The sequence below is a fragment of the Zootoca vivipara genome, chromosome 3, assembly GCF_965207765.1.
Source record: "Zootoca vivipara chromosome 3, rZooViv2.hap1.1, whole genome shotgun sequence".
Taxonomy (NCBI): Eukaryota; Metazoa; Chordata; class Lepidosauria; order Squamata; family Lacertidae; genus Zootoca; species Zootoca vivipara.
In genome coordinates this window covers 2,308,677-2,331,762 of record NC_142586.1, presented here as the reverse complement: position 1 = coordinate 2,331,762, position 23,086 = coordinate 2,308,677, and the positions used below count along the sequence as shown (strand labels likewise).

Sequence of the window (23,086 nt, the reverse complement as noted above, 5' to 3'; positions counted from 1 at the left end):
ACAAATGTAATGCCATGTCAAGCTTTCAGTGGGAAAAGTGGCAAATGGTGGTGATGCTAAGTTTCTATTTTATCCTCACTTGAGAAAACTATCAAATTGACACAGATAGTTCATGGGGTAGTTTTCAACCCCAAGCAACTACCAGTGTCATATAAAACTGACATATCTGGGGTATTTTCCTATCCCAAGCATAAACCTTTGATGTGCTTTCCTAGTTGTCATTAATTAGATTGTAACAACATTTGAAAGATATTTTAAGTGTAATAATTTTTAGTGGTACAAAAAAGTGACAACATGGAATCTGCACAGTGTTCCCATGAGAGCTGGAATTAGAAATAACCGGTTTCTGATCCACAATCATATGATCAGGTTAGCATCCCATGTCATTGCTCAATATAATTTTCTAAAACATGCCTGCTATTTCTGCCTGAGTCAATCAATGGTCTTAGCAATTTTAACATTATTCTATTAGGAATGGTAAGTGATTTTATTCCAGCAATGTAGCATTATTTTATAGGGATTAAAGTGCTGGTATTGTATGCAGGTGATAAGTATGGATGGCTGCAAAATGAAATTTTAGTTCAGCCATAAACCTACTATATGGTCCCATGCAAGTCACCACCGTCCCAGCCTTAGCCACCCACCTGCTGCACGGGGATGGGGGAAAGTGGCTTGCCATATGCAGTGGTTACTACTGAAATGGCATAGATTAAGAACTTCAATGATTCATCATACAGATGCTAAATATTATGTACATTAAATAACTCCTCATTCCATAAGAAAAACATGTAAAACCCAGACTATTTGAGTAAGCTTATTATACAAAATGATTTCCTGAAAGAGGAGACAGACAGAACATTCAAACAGAAAGGATCAACGGCATGGAAAAAGGATGATAGAAGTTACTTCCAATGCAATGTGTTTTCAAAATTATCTACCTGTAGTTATATATTTCTTGAGCCATACAATAAAAAATAAGCTGTGCTTTAAAGTTAACATGATGAAACATAGCATTGCATGTTCAACTTGTAGAGAAGTTACACTGCACTATTCTGCAATTTTTTCCTGTTTCCTTACCTGTGCAGTTTTTGCAGTCAGATCTGTTGGAGTTATAGCTGTTTTGGTCTCAAATTCAGAGTCAGTCTCCATTTGCCTCTGAGAGGCATTACATTTTTTATCAACATCTGCATCCCTACTGTGGGAATGTCCAGGTTTATCTTCCACTTCTGGTTTTTCAACATGTAATTCAGAACGCAATTTCCTTCTCTCGCTGACATCTGGATGTTCATGTTTTTCTAGTTCTGAGAAATTAATGGTGATGTCAGAATTTTGTTGTTCTTTTTTGTCAGTCCCATCACATAAAGTTTCTGGAAAAGCATCCCTTTTTGGATCACTAACTTGTGCCAAATCACTCAAATCCAAAGTGTCTGCTTTTAGTAGTTTTCTCCTTCCCAATAAGGGCTGTGCTTGTGTTCTGCTGCTTTTCACAGTTTCCTCAAGTCCAGAAGTCCTTCCTAAGCTTTGTTGTTGTTTTTGTTGATCTGTGTCACTTTTAGTCCTGTTAGAGGAATGGGGAGCCACATTTAGGCTTAGATGCTTGTCTGGTGTCTGACACTCACTTTCTGACTTGCCAGTTCCACTCTCATTTATAAATACAGAGTCACCCTGAAAAACAGTGTCAGCCAAACTCCCTTCAGGCTCCTGCAGTTCTGGTTCCCGTTTCAGGTCATTTAGTTCTGCATAAAACTTTTCCTGATCAACAGAACTGTTTGGGTCTGTTTCATAGTTGCCCACTTTGTATGTGCTTTTGCTACTGTTCTCTTCGATCTGAACCACATTTAGCTCTTGCCCACTGAAATGTGCCCGGATTTGATATAGATAGGTCATAACAGTCAGTTTGTCAGGAATTGCTAACAAAACCATGTCAGAAGGTTCTAGCAGCCGGGATATTCCTAAACTGGCAAATCCATCATAAGCCTTAAAATAAACAGAAACAAAGTCAATGTTTTCATTGTACAAGACAAGTCAATGTTTTCAAGTCAATGTTTTCATTGTACAATCGTAAAAGGATCACAAACATTTAATATAAAATAAATAAATATTGGATGGTCATCTGTCATGGATGCTTTAGCTGAGATTCCTGCATTGCAGGGGATTGAACTAGATTACCACTGGGGTTCCTTACAACTCTACTTCTACACACTGAAAAGAAGCATACAATAGTGTTGGGAAACACATATGATTCTGAATTGAGTTTCTTTTGAGATCATGTTCAGCACAATTGAAATCAACATTGAAATTTCACATAGGCTTCAAATAAAATATGGTCAGAGATCCGTTGAAATGGAAAGAAGTGCCGTTGTGCTGTTAATAAAGTATTATTACTATTATATATTTATAATATAAAGTTGTTTACCGTACCACTATTCTAAAATAGTAACAATGATAGTAAGAAATAAGGGGTGGGAACAGACATGACGGGGGGGGGGCGGTATGTCTTGATGACATTAACTGCTCTGTGTGCAGGGACAGTTTTGTATGAAGGTACATTCAATTATGTGTGCCTTCATCTGCAAGCTAAGTGCAGCTTTTTTTTTTTTAATGGTTAACCATCTCGCTTGTTTGTGTGAACTGGGCCTAAGGATCCAGGTGATCAGCTCATCTCTGGGAGACAATCACAAAACAAAGATGAGGTATTTTTAATTTGGCCTACACACTTTTAATCTTAACAATTTCTTTCTCTCTCTGTAATCACACGCATATACTATCACACCCTGCAATATGTATGGAATTTCCCAGACATATCCGGGGTATTGTCCGGGCTCAACAACTTTGCCACTCTTTGAAATATGGCAACCCTAGTCTAGTGCAACGAGGATACATAATATAGGATGGGGCAATGCAGATAAAGAAATAAGATCTGTGCAGATAAGAACAGGCTCCCTTCATAATGGCTGAGAGTCACAGGGACAGAGAGAAGGTTTAGCACACTCCACTTACTTTTCCCCAGATATGAGAATAGGAAAAAGCTGCACTTTAAGGGATACTCTTGCAGTAAATACAAAGTAACTATATTGTTGTTGTTGTTGTTGTTGTTGTTGTTGTTGTTGTTGTTGTTGTTGTATACCTATCATTTTATAAGTGTTGTGTGAAGTTTAAAAACAAACAAACACAGTACCTGCTTGCAGTCTTTCACTTTAATAGAGACAGTAGAAAAGTGGCAGCTGTGTGTGTGGTGGGAATAGGAAAAGAAGAAAATGTAGGTTCCAGTTGTTGATAATTACATAACTAGCTTTCTACCCTTGACTCTGACTGGTTCATCCCTCACTGATGAAATCCTACATGGTGGCACAATTTGTTTCTCTGTGCACAGAGACACTCTTCCAAAGTATGCAAGCATCAGCTTCACACCCCTGCCACCCACCATAACAATAAGCATTTGGGTAGCAATAATAATAGAGGCAGAGTTCTACACAAAAACAACTGCCCTTTAAATATTGCCTACAGTCTTATAGCAGCAAGAAAAAGAGAGAGAGCATGCAGATCACTTTTAAAGATAAGGAAGTCAAATAACAAAGAAAAATATAAAGAAATACTACACAAGTCCATTTTGGTACGTATTTATCATTGGTGATCATTTTTCTACCACCTATGAAAATCTGGATTGGTCTGAAAGTGTAATCAGATAACAACATTCTGCCACTCTGTGCTGTTTCACTCTATTTCATCTATCCATCTATCTATTTATCACAAATCAAACCAATGTCTGACTTTGCAAGCAGTTACTCATCATTTAACTTCTAGCAAACTGCTAAGTAAAGCATGGGCGGCTACCTCTTCTACTAGCCTTTCAAAGAATGCACATGCATCAGGTTTTTCCAGTTTTGGAGAATCACAGCTGTTTCTCAATTTACAATTAATTATTACTATCCTACATAGGTCTTGAAGAAATAGTATTGTATTTCAAGGAAGGCTTTTTAAAAAGGTACTATGGACATTATTTTAATCTATAGGCACTTTTAAAAAAACACACCCAATTAATTTCCACTCACTGATCTCACTTTTAATAGAAAAGATGGGACAATTGTTTAGAGGGGTAAAATGCAAACTGTGTTACCTAAATTGTTAAGAGAACAAGTTAGAATCATAATCAAAAGTGGGAGAGAGAGAAATTTGTCTTTAATCTGAATTCCTTGAAGGCACTTTTGAAAACTCTGGTGTTGTTTGTACTCACTTCAGGAGGTGAAGAATGTGTGAGTTGCAAGGACAATATCTGTTTGTGAAAATATTGTTATAAGTTATTGTCCAGAATGTTTCAGATTGTGTTGTTAAAATAGGTTATCCTCTTTTAGAAGGTGATTCTTTAGTTGAGATATCTAAATGTAATATGTGCATAATTATATACTATGCACAAAACACACCCTTAAATTCAGGTTCACAGCCTGAGGGTGCTGCTTGGTTGAACTTTCCTGCTGGATCTGGCTGGATACTCAATTAACTTCAGTAGATTACGGTGCCTTTTATCAGCTTTGGCTGGTGCACCAATTGCATCCCTTCTTCTTTGAAAGATGGCCTGGCCAGGGAGTTCTAAATACTAATACTAATAATAATTTTATTATTATTTAAACCCTGCCCATCTGGCTGGGTTTCCCCAGCCACCCTGGCAACATCTAAGCTCGATTTCTGTAACATTTTGGTCTTGAGGCTGCCCTTGAAGTTTAGTTGTAGAAACTGCCGTTGCTTCAAAATGTGGCGGCCATGGTGTTGTCTGAAACTGGCTGCCAAAAACATTGTAAGGACAGGACTGAAATAGTTTTATTGACTACCAGTTTGCTTCTGGGCTCAATTCAAGTTGCTAGTCTTGACCTTTAAAGCCCTAAATGCTGTGGGCCCGGCGTATCTGAAGGACAGCCTCTTGCAAGTGGATGGCTCACTTGTTAAAAACTTTATGGAAGGCCCTTCTCTAGTTGCCATGGCTTCTAAGGCTAGGCTGCTACCAGAAAGAGGCCTTGTCAGTGGTAGCACCAAAACTGCCAAACTAATTCCTAACATATGTTCGCCTGGTACCTTTGTTACTATCTTTAACCTGCCAGGCAAAGGCTACCTTGCGCTCTTGAGCTTTCAGTAGCATCTGTTTGGTTTGTTTTTAAACTATTTGCATCTCTCCTTTTTAGTGGGAACTGGCTGCTTTTCTATATCTGCTGTTTCTTGTTACTCTGTGGAATTTTGCTATTGTTTTTCCTATTTATTTATTCAAATACATTGTACTCAGAATAGACCCACTGAAATTGATGAACATGATTAAGCTAGGTGCATTGATTGCAAAGGTTCTACTCTGAGTAACCACAGTTTTAACTGCTGTGAGATTTCACAGTGATAAGATAGGTTATAAATCCTGAAAATGAGACATTGTAAAACTCAGTGAAGGTTTAATCGATATGTTTAATGTATATCATCTTGATATCATCTCGACAGGTTGTCTAATAGCTACGTCCGGTAAATAAAGTTTCATAGTTGTTATTGCTTGATGGTAGACATAATTTTATTTCTGATATTTGTAAGCCATTTGGAGCCCTTTTGGGGCTGAACAATGGTATATATATGTTTTAAACAATTACTAACAGAGAAGATAAATACAGCTATAGAAAAACCCAGGAACATATAAAGACAGCTGCACTTTATCGCTTCTATGTTAAGTGAGCTAACATATCCCTTTCAGATGCCTGAGTGTAAAAGGGCATATGGAACAGGGACTTTTTAGTGGTGGCTCCCTTAAATACCATTTTAAAAAAACATGGCCTTTGGGAAGAAGAAGAAGAGTTTGGATTTGACATCCCACTTTATCACTACCCGAAGGAGTCTCAAAGCAGCTAACATTCTCCTTTCCCTTCCTCCCCCACAACAAACACTCTGTGAGGTGAATGGCGCTGAGAGACTTCAAAGAAGTGTGACTAGCCCAAGGTAATCTAGGTTACAGGATGCAGGTAGGCTATTTTGTTGATAAACTCTCAGGTCCAGGATTTCTAGGTCTGTGTCTGAGCATGTTTGGGTTTTTTTGTCCCACAGCTTTCCCCAGGAAACCCTGCTGTTTACTGCTGAATGGGGGGGGGGAGAGACAGGGACTGGGTTTTCCATGGATTGCCATTTGTTCTGATTCAGTGGTAAACTATGGGTTTTCCCAGGGAAAGTAGCGGGACAAAAGAAATCCCAGCTCAGACACAGATCTAGAAAACCTGGACCTGTGTCTAGAATGTGTAGCACAAAAGGAAGTGTGGATGAAGCCTCAGTTTTGTTCTGTTACAAAACAAGATCTCAGCCCAGAGGACTATGAGCATACATAGTTCCCAATGATAGTTATGGTATAGCAGTTTCTGTCAGCTCAGAGGAAACATTCACTTCCAGGCCATAGATCTGTTTTGCTGGATCAGGATTTGCTAAATCCGATTACATAATTTTGGTATATATTCAAATATGTTGTAATATTTATATATGTATTCATAAGAAGGAAACAAATTTTCAACCTAGGAAATATTATATATAATATGAACTATTCAGTAAAGCCAAAATGAACTAAACTGATTAGAAGTAGCTGAATCTATGGTATATTTTTAATTCTTCCCAGATTTCTAAGTAAAATTATGAAGTCTTTAACTGAAGCCCTTTAATTTATATCTAACATATTTATCTCCCAGCATATAAGCACTGTGAATGGTGCAATGTATAGAAATAACTATGTCAGTATCCTATTATAATACATGTCTATGCTAAATAAGGACAAATGATTAGGGTTTTTTTAAGGCATTCTGACTTTTTTTAAGGCATTCTGACTTTTAAGTTCACTTTGGGGGACCAACTTCTTCTTCTTAATTCATTAAATTTGTATATTTTCCAACATTTTCTAACAGTCTGCACATCAAATCTTTGAAATGGATTTTGCACCATAAATATTTCCTAATGAAGGCTTTTAAAAGACAGAAACAGCATTCTTGCACTAGGCGACTTCAGGTGTCAATTGCAGCTCATCAGCAAGATCACCAGAGGCACTATTCTAAACATATCTATTATTTAACACATTGCCATATTGGTCAAGGTCAGATGTCAGAGGTAAGTACCGGTATGTCCCACATCCTTTCAGTCCTGCTTTTACACAGGCAATCCTATGCTTGCCTTCTCAGAAGTACCGTAAATCCCTCAGTGAGGCTTACTTCCTGGAAGGCATGAATAGGACTGCAGCCTTAGTGTAGGAAAAGGTCTTAGAGGACACTGGTGACACGCTTTTGTGATGCCATGATACGTAATTGTATAAAATGACTCACATCAAAGTTACCTGTTTAGGAAAAAATATAATTGACAGGCAAAGTCTCCTCTAACACAGTTGCGTTTCTGAACGTTAATGCTTACAGCTAAAGCCAGAGTCCTCAATGTATTTTTCCTTTCCTCTGTCAATTTGCAGGACAGAACAGAGAGGGACAAAAAAGGGTGTTATTTATTCATTAATTGGTCAGGAGGAGTCATTCATTGTCAAATGTGTTATACATCTGCATGGAATTTATACTTGGCAATTGTTCCCAGGGCTGTGCTCATTCCAATCAAGGGCATGCAGGGTTATCAGGCAGAACTGTGAGAGCTTAGGAAATAAATCTGCAGGAAGCAACTGAGATACTCAGTGTTGCTGTCAGGCAGAGTTGCAAAGTGATGAAAGAATGAAAAAACACCACAGCATGGCATCAACAATTGCTTCTTTAATAAAGAGACCGAGTTAACATTATACAAATGGGCTAATACGTTTTCTGTTAAAATGACTCTCCACTTCCTATTCATAATTTTTATAAATGAGAATTACCTAATTGATTTGTACATTTAACACCATTTGTTCAAAAATCAAACTACTATTTACTGTGGCTTATAATCATGTTTGATTAGCTCTTATACTCAAAGGACCTCAGTCATGTTTGATTAGCTTGTACAATCATAGGATTTTGATGTTAAAACACACTGCAACAGAAATCAGTGTGATGTCACAGATAATCCTCTTAGGTCATCATACAGCTTAACACATAATGCTGAAAAAGATGGCAATGCATCGACTTCTAGTTCAAAAATCTCTCATTAATTTCTTCCAACAAACAGTAGCTACTGAAATGATAGAATGGGGTGATAGTCAATGTTAGTCGTACTCAGAGTAGATACAATGAATTAATGAACTTAAATAATTTCAATGACTTTAGTCAGAAATCACCTGTGTGTTTTTGATGACTCTTCTGTGTTCGAAGAGCATGAACATGCACTTAAAGTTCACTCCTTTATAATACTGGAAAATTACATATACTATAGTTTTCATGTAACTTCATTATTCTATCAATCAATCATTCATCATACACATTTCCCATATGAAACATATGTTTGGATTTCCTGAATGAATTATGTAATTCTACTCCATACAGAAAAAGGTGGCATTTTAAGGAGGGTATTTAATTTTCCTACACATCATCCTGAATTTTGTAAGCTAATTTAAAAATGATCAGTTAGAAGTATAAAATCACATTGCCTAGATGAAAAAACAGCTAATAAAACAAACTGAGCTGATTTGCACTTACGGTAGTTTTGTTGCAGGCGAATCAAGTGGAAAATGAGCAATTTTTAAATAGATCCCTCTAGGGCCAATGGCCTAGAATCTTATGGAAATTAAAATTTGTAACTACAGTAAAATACTTTTGTAGCAAGCAGTGTTAAGTACCAAAATGTCTCCTTGTGATTCTTAGACTGAGTCTCAAATCATTGAACTCAATTCAGAATGTTCCTTTATAACCTTTACATCAAAAGGGTATTAGATTACCTAATATTACTGAGGATTATAAACCTGGACCCAGAGCACTATCAGACAGTACTTCATTAATATTTTTGCATTCTTTTAAAAAATATATCTTGTTACCAACCAAAAACATTGTTTAATACTCTGCATAATATAAAAACTCAATGCACCTTACCGCTAGTTTAATTGACTGCGCTGGATAAAAGCCTATGTGAAGTGTTATCTCCATTTCTCTTTCGTATAATAAAAGCCATAGTCAAAACAGTGCTTATTATAACTATACCAATGAGAGCGTTCATATTAAAGTAGTGACCAAGCAAGCCTTGAAGCAAGATAATTACTGAACAATGATATTTTGTAATTTAAATTAAATTATTACAAAAAATAGAATGATCACAAGAGACCTACCGCTCTTCCTTCTCTCTCTCTCTCTCTCTCTCTCTCTCTCTCTCTCTCTCTCTCTCTCTCTCTGTAGGCCCATATAAACATGAAACCCTAATGCCATCATGACATTTGTCATGAATGTTTAAAACTATGACAAACTAGACTCAATAATTCATCCAATTTGAATCACAGGAGGCTCAAAACCTTCTGTGAGGTACAGTTATGACCTTACCAAACAACCTCACATCCACAAAATTAATAAAAACCTTCCGTGATCCAAAATTGTAGCTATATCTATTTTCTCCCTTCCCTCTAGCACTTCTTACCTTTTTGTTGTTCTCTTTAATATCTTGAGGATTCAGAGATTTGTAGTCGCTGAGGGGGGAAATGGCACAGTAGGTATGTAAAGTACTTGATAAAAGCAGCAGTTTTAAAACAAACCACTATCTTAAAAAAAGAATTCAACATAAAACAGCATCAAACAGTAACTAGCAATTTCACTGCAAACCAATCAGCAAAACTAATAGTGTGGAAAATTAAAAGAATAAATACATAAATATAAATATAGAGATTGCATGTTTCATTGCCTGAAGCTTTCCATCTAAAAAGAGAAGTTAAGGCAGAGACTTGAGGCTAGCTTTGACAACCAAATATTCTATGAGGTAATCCTTCGTTGTCAGTACAATAAAGCTACAGGCTTATTTGTCTCATCTCATTTCAACACCAACACAATTTTCATAATAATCTTCAAGTCAGTTCTTTGTATAAGATTAGAAAGAAAAACATCCACACCAAAATCAAGTGAAAGAGAAATAGGAACGGTTTTGGGGAAAGTGTCAGAAACGCCATAAGGTATGGACAATTGTACATTTCTGCTGCACCCTGCAGGATAGCATTTTTAAAAAACTGAAATAGAAATGAAACAGAGACATAATCCAGGAAATTACAGTTGCATTTATTTTTGCTATGTTGATTTCACCACAGTAAGAAAAAACTTCAAACACAAAGACAAAATGCTTCTACTTACATTAGGTCAGGCCTAAAGTGGTGTAATATTGCACAAAAGGATAATCCATTTCGCCAGGATGTAGTGAAATTGGTGATTTTCACTCCCCTATAGTTTTTTGTAACTTCTTTGCACCAAGCAAGCAGTGACTGACTAGCATTTGTCTTCCTCCCCAAAACAGGACTTGCTTTTGGGCTTGGCTGAAAAAAGCAGGAAAAACGCTAACATTATATAATGTAATGGAAAATGAGAAATCATTAATTGACCTGCCTAGACAATCTGCATCCTTTGATGTCAGTTTAGGTCCTTCAAAGCTGTCAGTTTACAATCATTGTAACTTGGAAAAAAGACACAAATCTCAAGTCATCATTTACAGACTTAGCCTTTGGCATTCGTCTCTGAAGGATGTGCTATACAGGATTCGAACCTTACAAAAAAGTACAGGCCAACTATACTGAGAGAAATACTACCGTCAAGTGCTTAAAGACTTAAGGCACATTGTTGCATAGTATGTAGTTATGTCACGCATTCTTACAGAAGATATTCAAAATTCAGTCTTGTAAAAACATCCTCATAAAGACATTTCACATTTAATGAAGACAGTCAGCACTTCGATTATCCAAAAGCAAAACATATTAGAGTCAAAGTTGACCACAAGTTGAGATTTCCTGAGATTTCTGGAATAAAACATCAAATTCAGACTGTGAGTTGCTGTATGATGGCAAATATTTATAGGGACTTAAAGTGGAATATGTTAGTAAACAATTTTATTTTAAGACATTGGCATGTATTCCTTCAGTTTTCTGTATCTGAAAGGCAATTCCCCCCCAAGCTTTCACATAAAATATTTGTCAGTTTTTTTAAAAAAGCTTTAAAATATTTCTTATCCACATTTAAATGTGCAGGACTGTTCAACTGGAATATATATGCAAACCTCTCAAGAACTAGTTTGACAAAAGGAAGGCATTCGTTCATGAACCTTAATGTGATCATTTAGCTTGGGGGGAGGTGTGTGTGTGGAATTCTGTAAGATAGATTCATACGATCTGAAGAGAAACCATAGTATTCCATAAGTGTAATAAGTGTACAGCAAGAATGCCAAGTACACAAGAGTTGTCAAATTCAGAGGTTAACAAAAGTTGTTAGTACTTCTCAATAGCACACATTTACAAAGAAATCATCCTAACCAGCATGCCTAACTTTGAAAGACCAACGATGCCCTCCCTTGACTAAAGCATGCCAGTGCTAAGCAATTAAAACTGTCAACTGTCAACTGATTTATGCTTTTAGTGCTCATGGGGGAAAGCTGCTTACAGTCATTGTAACAGAAATACCACAAAGGTAATTTATCATTTTTATTGACTGTTAGACTAATAAGCTGTGATTAAATAAACAAATTCACAGATAAGCAGAATGATATTATCTAATTCATATACCCTTCAGCAGCACAGACATACAATGCCAAATAACTTGGAAAAAATGGTATGTTGTCACTGCTTGGATCTATGCCTACAGTAGTGATAAGTGCAAGTAACAGGTAAAACTGAAAGAAGAGTAAAAAGGTTTCTCTGGTGACAGACAAACTGTAGATTAAAAACATTTGCAAACATTCACAAGCAAGTAAAGAGCAATGGAAAGTGTTAATGCCAGAAATACTTTAGGTGAAATCCAACATAGCGCTAAGGGAAAGTTCCTTCAATGCAAGAGTTTCTGCATACACAACAAAACACTGCCCCTCTTTCCTCCTCCTGCACACCCCTTCAATCTAGGGGTTCCCCCAACCCTCTGGGTAAAGGTAAAGGACCTCTGGATGGTTAAGTCCAGTCAAAGGCGACTATGGGGTTGTAGCGCTCATCTTGCTTTCAGGTCGAGGGAGCCGGCGTTTGTCCACAGACAGTTTTCCAGGTCATATGGCCAGCATGACTAAACCGCATCTGGCGCAACAAGACACCGTAATGGAAACCAGAGAGCATTGAAATGCCATTTACCTTCCCATCACAGCGGTACCTATTTATCTACTCGCGCTGGTATGCTTTCAAACTGCTAGGTTGACAGGAGCTGGGACAGAGCAATGGGAGCTCACCCAGTCACGGGGATTTGAACTGCCGACCTTCTGATCGGCAAACCCAAGAGGCTCAGTGGTTTAGACCACAGCGCCACCTGCGTCCCTAGAGCAGATTTGGGGAGGGTGTGGAGCATGCACAGGGGGAGGAGAGTGGGGCAAGTCCCATTGTGCAAGTAGAAATCTTTGTGCTAACGGAATAGATTACTTGAATACCACCCAGAATCTATTACATTTTTATCTCCACTTGCCCTTCAAAATCTTAAGATGGTGTACATACCCCCCACCATAGCTGTCAACTTTCAGATTTGAAAATAAGGGATCAGCAGCCTCACCTGTCCCGGGGACAGTCTACAGTATATCTAACAATCCAGAATAGCAGCAGGAAACGGCGCTGGAATAAGGGAGTTTCCCGCAAAAAAAGGGAGGGTTGACAGCTATTCCCCCACCCTTCTCTATCTTCAAAAGATCACTGTGAAAAAGGTTGGGCTATGAGCAAATGACTGACCCAATGCCACCCAGAACTTTTTGAAGCTGAGCAGGGATTCTGAACCAGTAGAGTCCAGGTCAAAATTTAATATAAATATTTAATATATTTAATATACATATAAAAATTTAATATAAATATGAAGCACACTAGCCAATGAAACACACTTTTGGTCACAGCCCAACCAGAGATTCAAGTAAAGTAAACCTTATACAAACTGATGAGATCAGCAGTTCGCTTCTAAACATACTGTATAAATCCCATTGATTACAATACAATGGCCATGTGATGGATTAGACTGAGGTGTAAATAACCTTGAATTAAAAAGATCTTGCCCAACTGAAGTATGGATTTGCTGGTCAATTTTATGAAGACTATATATGGATGAAAAGCTGTAATTATTGATGCAGTATAAATATCAAAACCACTGTGTGGATTTTCACTTTTCCCTAATTCTGTTCTGTGCTGTTGTTCCCAGGTGTTGATTCATTATTGTGATTCCAGTTTAGTCAAATGGATGATCCCACACAATTAGGGAATGTAATGATATTTCATCTGGCACGATATCACACAATTGAAAAACAAAGCAAAAACACACACAATCATATTTGGCTATGCGATATCACTGGAGGCAAGTGAGGGCAATTAAAATGAGAATGTAAAGTTTTTCCACTCCTGAACATGCTTGCAAAAATTGCACAAGAAACCCAGCCAACAGTGCACATCCCTCTGGAATGTATAGCAGAAAGGCTATACATACTATAAGAAAGGTTAGCATAGAGGTAGAAAATATTTTTTCTCTTGAAACCTGCATTCCCTTGAGGGCAATCTACAAGCCAGTGGTGGAACCACTAATTTTTAGGAAATTTTAGACACTGGATTTAATCGTAGTATGTATTACTTCAACAGTGATACATGTCCCTCAGTTCAATGCTTTACAACTGCCACACTCCTGATTTGTGAGTTGGAAACCCTCAACATCTATTTAAAACTAGCTGACCCGGCCACACGTTGCTGTGGTTCTTTCCTGTGATCCCTCCCCCCTGTCACGATCCATGACGTATCCTGCCCCTCCTCCCTCCACCCCGGCTCATCCCTGTGTTTCCGTAGGATACCCTTCCCTCTGTTGTCCCTGGGGAGTGTTGGCCCCTCCCCCCTGTATCTCTATACCTTGGCCCCCACCCTCGAAAAGGAACTGTTAGGTTCTGGGTTCTATTTCCCAGCATGCATTTTTGTCTGAACCCTCTGTTGTTCCTGGGGAGTGTTGGCCCCTACCCCTGGCATCTTCCTACATTGGCCCCCATCCTTGGAGAAGGAGCTGTCAGTATCTGGGTTCCATTTCCCAGTATTTACTTTTGTCTGAGCCCTCTGTTGTCCCCTCCCCCCTGTATCTCCATACATTGGCCCCTGAACACGCATCGTGAACATTTCTATATATTTAGATTAAGGATCGGGGGTGATGATGTGCCCTGGGACCCAGAGAACTACTTAAAGAATCCCACCCCGGGGGTGGGGGGTGGGGTCAAATAGCGAAGCCCCATAGCAACAGACAGGCCCAGACAGAAGGAGGTGGGTCATATGGGACACTGAGGTCCAGCACCGAGGGCCTTCTGGCAGTTCCCTCGTTGCGAGAAGCCAAGTTGCAGGGAACTAGGCAGAGGGCCTTCTCGGTGGTGGCGCCTGCCCTGTGGAACGCCCTCCCAACAGATGTCAAAAAGGAAAACAACTACCAGACTTTTAGAAGACATCTGAAGGCAGCCCTGTTCAGGGAGGCTTTTAATGTTTAATAGATTATTGTGTTTTATCTTTCTGTTGGAAGCCGCCCAGAGTGGCTGGGGAGACCTGGCCAGATGGGCGGGGTATAAATAATAAATTATTATTATTATTATTATTGGCGCGGGCCTCCGAATCTAAAGGGGGCCTCAGTCAGCATATTCACAATCAGTAAAATTAAAAAAGTAACAAAAGGGTTAAAAGCAGGGCCACATTATCTACCTGGCCCGGGCCCTGTAAGGGCCTGGCAACAGAAGGCGCATTCTGAAGCACCTGAGTTGTTCAGCTCCATAAAAAAAACCCAGGAAGTAGCAAGGGGAAGGTAGGGGATTGTAAATGGGGTGGGGTGTGTGTACTGCAAATATCTGAGGACTTAAACTGGGGAGAGAAAGTGAATGGTTGTTTTTTAAAAAAAGACACAGAGGCTTACAATCAGTTGTTTCTCCTAAAATAAGACATACCCATAAAATAAGACATATTTATTTTTGTCTTGTGGATTTTTGGGGGGTAGTGGTGCTAAATTGTAAAGTAAAAACCCCTTGCCGGGCCCCCAAGTGCGTTGCTGTGGGTTATCTACCCCCCACCCTACGTCAGCCCATGACCTATTTGGGCTCCCCCTCCCCCCACCTCCCACCCAGGGCTCCATTTGGGATAGTATTTAAAGGGCTGTAGAGCTGAGGCCTAGTCTGTAAAATGGAGCCTTGGCCTCCTGTTTTACAGGATCTTGTGGCAGAGGTGGGGTTTGTGGGTGTGGTGCGTTGTTGTGGCTAAATCCTGTGACTGGCCCCATGTGTCCCGATCCTTGAGCTATTCAGTTTGTCCCTGCCCCCCCCCATGACCGGTGTATCTCATGACGTTTTGAAGGATGGTATTTATTTTTGTCTTGTGGATTTTTTTGGGGGGTAGTGTTGCTAAATGGTAAAGTAAAACCCCCTTGCCGTGCAGGGGCCTACATAAATTAAAGGCCGTGCTGCGTTCTGTGCCACCCCCCCGGGCAGGCCCCGACCTCCACTTGGCAATGTTGGTTTTTTGGTGGGTTTTTTTGGGGGGGGAGTAGTGTTGCTAAATGGTAAAGTAAAAACCCCTTGTCGTGCTATTATTTTCTGCCTTATGCACATCATTACAGTATTTTGCTTTGTATCTGGTGACCAATACCAATTATTGGCTGTTCATATTGTTTCATGTTATTCTTAATATTATTCTAAGGTTGGGGGGAGAGAATAGACTTGCAACACTACAACCACAGAGGGGACAGCTGGGCAAATCTCAACACCTGTTTATTGGCTTGAGAAAATGTGGACCATTCATTTAATGGAGGGAGTCAATTAACTTGCAGGACTTGGCTGTTGCAAAGAGCAGCTGAATTACTCTGAATTTTTCTCTCCCCTGGTGGGGGCCTCTAACCAGCTTAGTTCTCTAAGGCTCAGGGCAAGTGTACCCGGCTGCCCCCCTTGCACAGGCCTGCTTTCAGGTACTGACCCATGGCCGGGTCTTTTTGTGGATTTCTCTCCCTGGAGAGGTACATCTGTTTGTTTCATATTAACTTTCAGAAGAATCTTTAAAATATTCCTGTTTCCCCATGCATTTGATGGCTGAAAGACTGTGGACTGTATTCTAAGGATATCATTCAACTGGTACAAACATTTCTGGTTGCCCAATGGCACAATCTCCCCTTTGTAAATGTTACTTTATGAACATATAGTGCGTTATGTATAATTTTGAGTTACAGGTAGGTAGCCGTGTTGGTCTGCCGTAGTTGAAACAAAATAAAAAAAATCCTTCCAGTAGCACCTTAGAGACCAACTAAGTTTGTCATTGGTATGAGCTTTCATTGGTATGAGCTCTTCATATCTGAAGAAGCTCATACCAATGACAAACTTAGTTGGTTTCTAAGGTGCTACTGGAAGGATTTTTATTATTATTTTTAACTTGGTTTGGATTATAAACAACTGATTTTTTTAAAAAAGTTTTTGTTTCAGATGGAGCTACAAGCTGCTGAACTGTAAGAAACCTAGCGTCTCTTTGGTTTTGCTAGTTTATAAGGAGCAAGCAAAAACATTAAAAACAGAACCCATCAATGTTACAGTGAAACGAATTAACAAATCTTCTCTAGTCCTCCACAGCGTGAAGCTGACGTAAAATGAGCTGAGAAAAAGAGGGGAGGGGAACAAAATTCAACACTACTTGAAATTTATATAGCCCCCTTTTCTTCAAATTTGCCATCTTATTTATCATGGACTTCTAAAGGGACTGAAGGTTTGGCCCGAATGAAACAACCTTGTACGTTTTGTCAGTTTTTGTCAGTTTGTTTTTTAATTTGGTGTATTTCCAAACAGACCAGTTTCACATAGCATGCAGAAGGTTGGGGAATTTAAAGCAGGTAAGAAGATAAGTCTGTTGTATAAAGGCCTTGCAACCATGTTTCAGGAGGAATAGGCTATGCAAAATCCACACACCAGCTTCTCTGGACAATTGAGGGGGCGCAACACAATGTCCTGACGTCACATGTGGAGCCCTCTGAATATTGAAGGGACTGGCCCCCTAAAGAAAAAAAGATGGGGGGGGGAGTGCCTTGTCCCTCAGGATCCAGCGCCCTGGGCAGAATCCCAGACTGCATTCTATGACTGAAGACCTGAAGATGTTCTGTACTCTGCAACATTTGAAAATACCATTGCAACATCACACCCTTAATATGCTGCTTGTTTTGTAATACAATCAAATGTAGAAGTGGTGCTATTATCACCTACATTTCTGCCCTTGAACTTTGGATTCAATGGATTTGTTGAATTGGATGGCAACAAAATTATGTTGTTCTTTATTTCCCCCCACTTCCAGTCCTTTGAAACCTAGTCAAGGGGATAGAAAGAGGAAGAGGAAGTCCACAAGGCTCCATCTTCCTATCTTTTGACAATGAGGGACAAATGCATTTTGCTCTTGCATTTGTGTTTAAGAGTTGTACTCTTAGTGTGCAACTCAGTATTTGCTTGTCTGCAGTGTACTGACATTGTAATGATCTCAGACTTTGTACAGTATGAAATCATTACATAAACATCTACTTGTTACACAGTTTTATAAATCATTTGGGGGGAGTAGGTATATGAACACCTTGACTTAAACATTTTTTTCATTATTCTAAATGAAAATAATTCATTCTAAAAAAATTCAGGAAGGAAGCTTTTAAAAGAAAAAAAAACCCCATCCCTTTTAATTTTTTCCAGGCCTTTATATCTCGAGCACTTAAATGTGTTTTTTTTCATGATGTCCACAATGAATTATGCATCCATTTCTACTCATGTAGATTCTGTTCATAAGTTATAGCGAGCGGGCAAGGGGAGGGCCGACTACATGATCCTTTATTCACATCAAATGTATTACATCTCTACAGCAAGTAATGTCTAGACAGTCCTAAATCACCCTGCTGAGAGTCTGAGGGCCTTGCTCCTGCTTCTCTTCACCAGGCCTGGGGTGGGGCTTGTTGCATTCTTTTAAATAGTTTTTCAATTGTGTTTTTCAATTTCAATTTTAAAAATTGTTTTAAAGGGTTTTTAACTGTGTTTTTTTTTGGGGGGGGTATGTATTTTGTGTTTTTATATTGTAGTTTTAACTTGTGAACCACCCCAAGATCTGCGGGTATGGGGCAGTATATAAATTTAATTAATAAATACTACTACTACTACTACTACTAAATTCTTCAGTGATAAGAGTCAGGAAGACTAACATAATAACCAGGTTAATCAACAAATGGGGAAATTGTATATTATATGTGCTGCTAGCCCCCAATACCCTGACACAGAAATATGGGAAACATCTGGTATCTTGACACAGACTTGAATGAGATAAAAGAATGAGAATGAGTTAGTGGGAGGAGAATGTGAATGACGAATGACGAAAATTAGAAGTTAAATGAATGAGAGAGAAAAAGAGTCTGTCTGATTTTCTTCCTGTTACTCAAACCAAGAGTAAGTTGGAAGGGTGTCTCCTTCACTGTTTTCACAACACAGCTACTGCTGTCTCAGGGACAACTCATCCAAAATTGAAAGAATAGGGAAATGACTGATATGAAGAGCAGAATATTTGCACATTTTGGTTAAATGGCTTGGTGCCAGACTTAGAATGTTTAGGCCAGTGTCACTGGCATGTTGCTAGATGCATGTCAGAACAAATCAAATGAATGTGTTCCTTTGCAATTTACAATTATTTGTATCTCAACAAATTTAATGAGCAAAACCATATTTACTCAAATCTAATGCTCACCTTTTTTGGCCAAATTGCATTGCAAAAAATTAAGGTGCACATTAGATTTGATGGCACATTTACATTCACCAGCAAAAACTTTCTTTGGTTTCTAGATTCTGAAAATTGAAGTGCACATTAGATTTGATGGTGCATTAAACTCAAGTAAATACAGTATTATCAAAAAATGAATTATGAAAAACGAGAAAGCAGCTGATCCAAAAGTTCAACTGTATATAAGATGTTAACGCAGGTCTTCTTTTGAAAAATGCCCCAATGAGTAGTGATTCTTCCCTATTCTAATTAAAGTTTCTATTTCTAAAGTTTCTAAAAATAGTTCCTGATATTCAGCATAACTATAACAGCAGCTCCGTGTGTGTGTCTGTTTTATTTTTAAAAAAACCTAGATTGTTACTTTATTTTTTGCATTTAAGTGTCATTGTTAATGTAAATGCTTATGTAATTCTACTTTTGCATAAGATGACATTTTGCTTATGTTAATCCTTAAGCATCACAATACTAAAATGAATCAATAATTAGGTGCAACATTGGGGTGAAATATCTCTTGCTTCCCATTTTTCGGTGGTTGGAAGATTGCTTAATGCTAGCAGTCTATGGATGGGCAGCTTTCTACAGGCGGCAACAGGATGGAAATTCTGGCAAAGCAGAAATTGGCAAAGCCAAGAAAGATTTAAAATTTAATGCATGCTATGCACTGAAAGAAAATCATATGAAAACCATAAACATAGATGGTATTTAACCCTGAGCAGATTAGCTAAGATGTACAAATCTGAATTTGATGTGTGTTGGAAATGCAAAAGTAGAAGGAATACTTTTTAATACATGGTGGGCATGCAAAATAGTTAAAGAGTATTGGGAAATGTTGATTAAAGAAATGTTGTTGTTTAGTCGTGTCCGACTCTTTGTGACCCCATGGACCAGAGCATGCCAGGCACTCCCTTCTTCCACTGCCTCCCGCAGTTTGGTCAGACTCATGTTCGTAGCTTCGAGAACACTGTCCAACCATTTTGTCCTCTGTCGTCCCCTTCTCCTAGCGCCCTCAATCTTTCCCAACATCAGGGTGTTTTCCAGGGAGTCTTCTCTTCTCATGAGGTGGCCAAAGTATTGTATTTTTTAAAAAAAGAAATGTATTTTTTTATTTTAAAAATTCCCACAAAATCAGAACATTCCTTTTGGGAATGGTGCAGACGGAGGTATCCAGGTGTCAGAAAAGAAATATTCCTATATGCAGCTATTCTTCTTGCTCTCTTATTCTGCTGGTTAGACATGCTAACACATTCTATCATTTTAAGTTGCCATTCCTCCTTCTTAGGGACCTCTTTCACCCACCCTTTTTGGGCTAACAAAATCCAAGCTGCTGTAGCTGCATATATGAGTTTATTGTCATAATAAAAATTTGGGTAGCAGATCCTGTATTAATTTATGAAGCCTGGTCCTCATGATTATACAACCCATGCCCTTTATATTTGAAGTGACTATCTGTGCTCAGATACCTAGATTACTTTCTTTCCTGTTACTTAATTCCTGTTACTTTTTTAGTGATGTATGTGCTCATATATTGTATGTTCTTCCTGTCTAAAATGCATTCAATGCCTCCAGACAAGCTTCCCATTATAAACCTGATTTTATTGACTTACTATTCCATTTCTAAACCACCTTTTGTCCAAGGTGTTGTAAATGGGTTTCCTCCGAGGGCACCCAGTGAGTCTCATGGCCGATCTGGGAATCTGAAGCCTGGTCTCCTAGCTCCTGATCCAACGCTCTAACCACCACATCACATTCAAAAACTGCCTCTACATTTCTACAAGTCTACAATAGTGTCCTCAATTGCATACTGCTATTCTTTAATGCTGTGTAAATGGTGTGTCTGTTTAGCTTGGAAACAAACAACTTGTTACCAGGAGGTAGTAGGTGGCAATGTAAGCTTAATCACAAAGCTTGATATTTCAACACTACACTGCAAAACAAAACTGGCTGAAGATTCACACCAAAGCACAAGATGCCTTATCTCCTCGGAACTACAAGGAACTGTGCCTAGCCAACTCCATGAGAGAGTGACCTCAACTCAGAATAACTTTCCCAATCTCCGTGTTCCGGGATCGCCATGTACTAATTACTTTGTGGTATTTTTAAAAAAGGGTGAAAGGAGGCTGCCACTGAGCAACTGATCCCTTGATAGCTTGCAATGTGTGTGTGCATGTGTGGAGGGGGAGGCAGGCAGGGAATCTGGGCAGAACACAGAATTCTTGGGGGTGTGTGTCAAAAACTTTGCATTCATATGGAGCATCTTTCTCATCACTCTGAACTCTTAGACGGGCCATCTAGCAGTCAGAGCATCTATTCTGTACTGCAGCACACACACAGAGAAAAAAATGTCTGCATGTGATATATGACAGCTCTTTGATTTTCTGAGCTATGTTCACAGTTCTACCTATTCCTGAATATAAGAGCTTTGTTAGGACTTTTTTGAGGTTGGTCTTTGTGCACAGATTGGTGAACAAACCATTCAGATAACAGATTAAAGCAAGAGGGTTGCACAGACTCCTTTTGCCCAAGCAGTTATTGTTGCAGTGATGTGAGGAATGCTACAAACACGGCTGCTGACATGGGTGCAGTGAATGCAATTAGAGCTACTTATTTCCTTTTTTTTTAAAAAAATACATCTTTATTCTGCCCTTCCTCCAAGGACCTCAGAGCCCTGCACTTGGTTCCCTCCCCAAATTCTATCCTCACAAGAATATGTGAGGCAGGTTCAGCTGAGAGATAGTGACTGGCGAAGGCCACCCAACTAACTAACTAATCCTAATCTAATGATACACCACACCAGCTCTCCTAAATGAGTTGCCAATAAAAGCTATAGATTTATATACAGATACAAAAACTTGAGTATTTGTGGTTTTTAAATATAAAAAATGTTTCACTACTTCTACTACTTATTTGCCCCAGAATCCTGAATGAGATGAACCAAATTTAAGGTCCAACTTTATTAATTTGTGTAAACATCCACAATGAACCTAACTGCTTAACAGCCAACAACTCAGTCAGTGTGGGCACATTGCTAAGGGAGAACTAAGAAACAACTTATCCTGCTGTTAGGCTCGCTCAGGTAACTCTCTCTCCAGCACAAAGCATTTAGAGCAGGAAAAGACCCTGCTCCTTGTTTTCCACTACCCACACACCTGGGTTTACTGGGGAATATCTCAGGCAGGCAGTGAGCCTTGAGTATTAGTGAGGCCAACAGGGCCAAAGGGTGGTCCCTGTCCCAGATCCAAGCTTGTAAACTATAAAAGATTGATTAATATAAGTCAACCTTCACCATTTTGATGCATTGGGATATTAACCAGTGAGCGTGAGCATGCCAGATGTGACCAAATCATGCAAATAAAAAATGATGAATTACCCCTTGCAAGTTACTCCCACAGCAATAGGAGGCAAGCAAGATTCATCTACCCAGGCCAATTCCTATACTTTTGGCCTCTGAAGGTGACCAGCTAATCCCGCACTGTGCATATAGGAGGGTGGGCTTCTGCTGTAAAGTGCATGTGAGTATGCAGTGCCACCCTAAATAAGACACTTGCTGCCCATTTGCTCTTCCACATTAGACCATATAGCTGAAACCATTCCATGCCTTGTGCTCCATTCCCCCAAGGTGGCAGAAGCAAAGCAGCACTAGTGTGGTGCACAGAGGGAAAGGTGCTGTTTTCCCATTGCAATTCTGAAATTTAATTCAACTAATAACTATCTGTTGAGCCAACAGTTAATGTCCCCCTGCAAACACACACAGGCATACTCCCAAACACTACATATGCATTCTTCTATCTAAACTGGCTACATGCCCAGTTTAAGAGGCCTCACACACTTTCTCTAGGAACTGCAACATTTCCTACATTTATTTGTGATTAAGCTTGTTGCCTGGATTTGCAAAAATACACACATCTCCTCATAAATAAAAGATCATAGGTCTACAGTAATTTTCTAGTTTCTATACTGCTGTATCTGCGTCCTTAGAAAACACACATAGTTATTCAGATTCGAAACATGCTGCATAAAAATCACCTCACTAATTTCAGTTGAATAATCTTCCAAGAGTGAGCTTTGGGTACCTTTTATTATGATTAAAATTGGATGCAATTGCAGTTTAGCCTGGCGTGCTCTGGTCCATGGTGTCACAAAGAGTCAGAAACGACTAAACAACAACAACAAAAACTTGTACACCAAAAGCTCTTTAACAAAATCTTGGGACCATTACTAATCAAGAAATCAACTTCTAAGAAATCAGAGCAATTCTCTACTTAGAATAAAACAGGG

General features: G+C 39.0%; 1 protein-coding gene across 5 annotated transcripts in view; it reads right to left on the bottom strand.

Moving 5' to 3' along the window:
- Nucleotides 1–23,086, bottom strand: part of EHBP1 (EH domain binding protein 1) — a 282,002-nt gene that overhangs the window by 103,402 nt on the left and 155,514 nt on the right. For all 5 annotated transcript variants that reach the window (XM_035110449.3, XM_035110450.3, XM_088665495.1 and 2 more), the window contains 3 exons: nucleotides 10,224–10,402; nucleotides 9,523–9,571; nucleotides 1,078–1,977 (listed from right to left, as the gene is read on the bottom strand). In XM_035110449.3, the coding sequence (XP_034966340.3) occupies nucleotides 1,078–1,977; nucleotides 9,523–9,571; nucleotides 10,224–10,402 (1,128 nt within the window). The remainder of the gene's footprint in view (nucleotides 1–1,077; nucleotides 1,978–9,522; nucleotides 9,572–10,223; nucleotides 10,403–23,086) is intronic.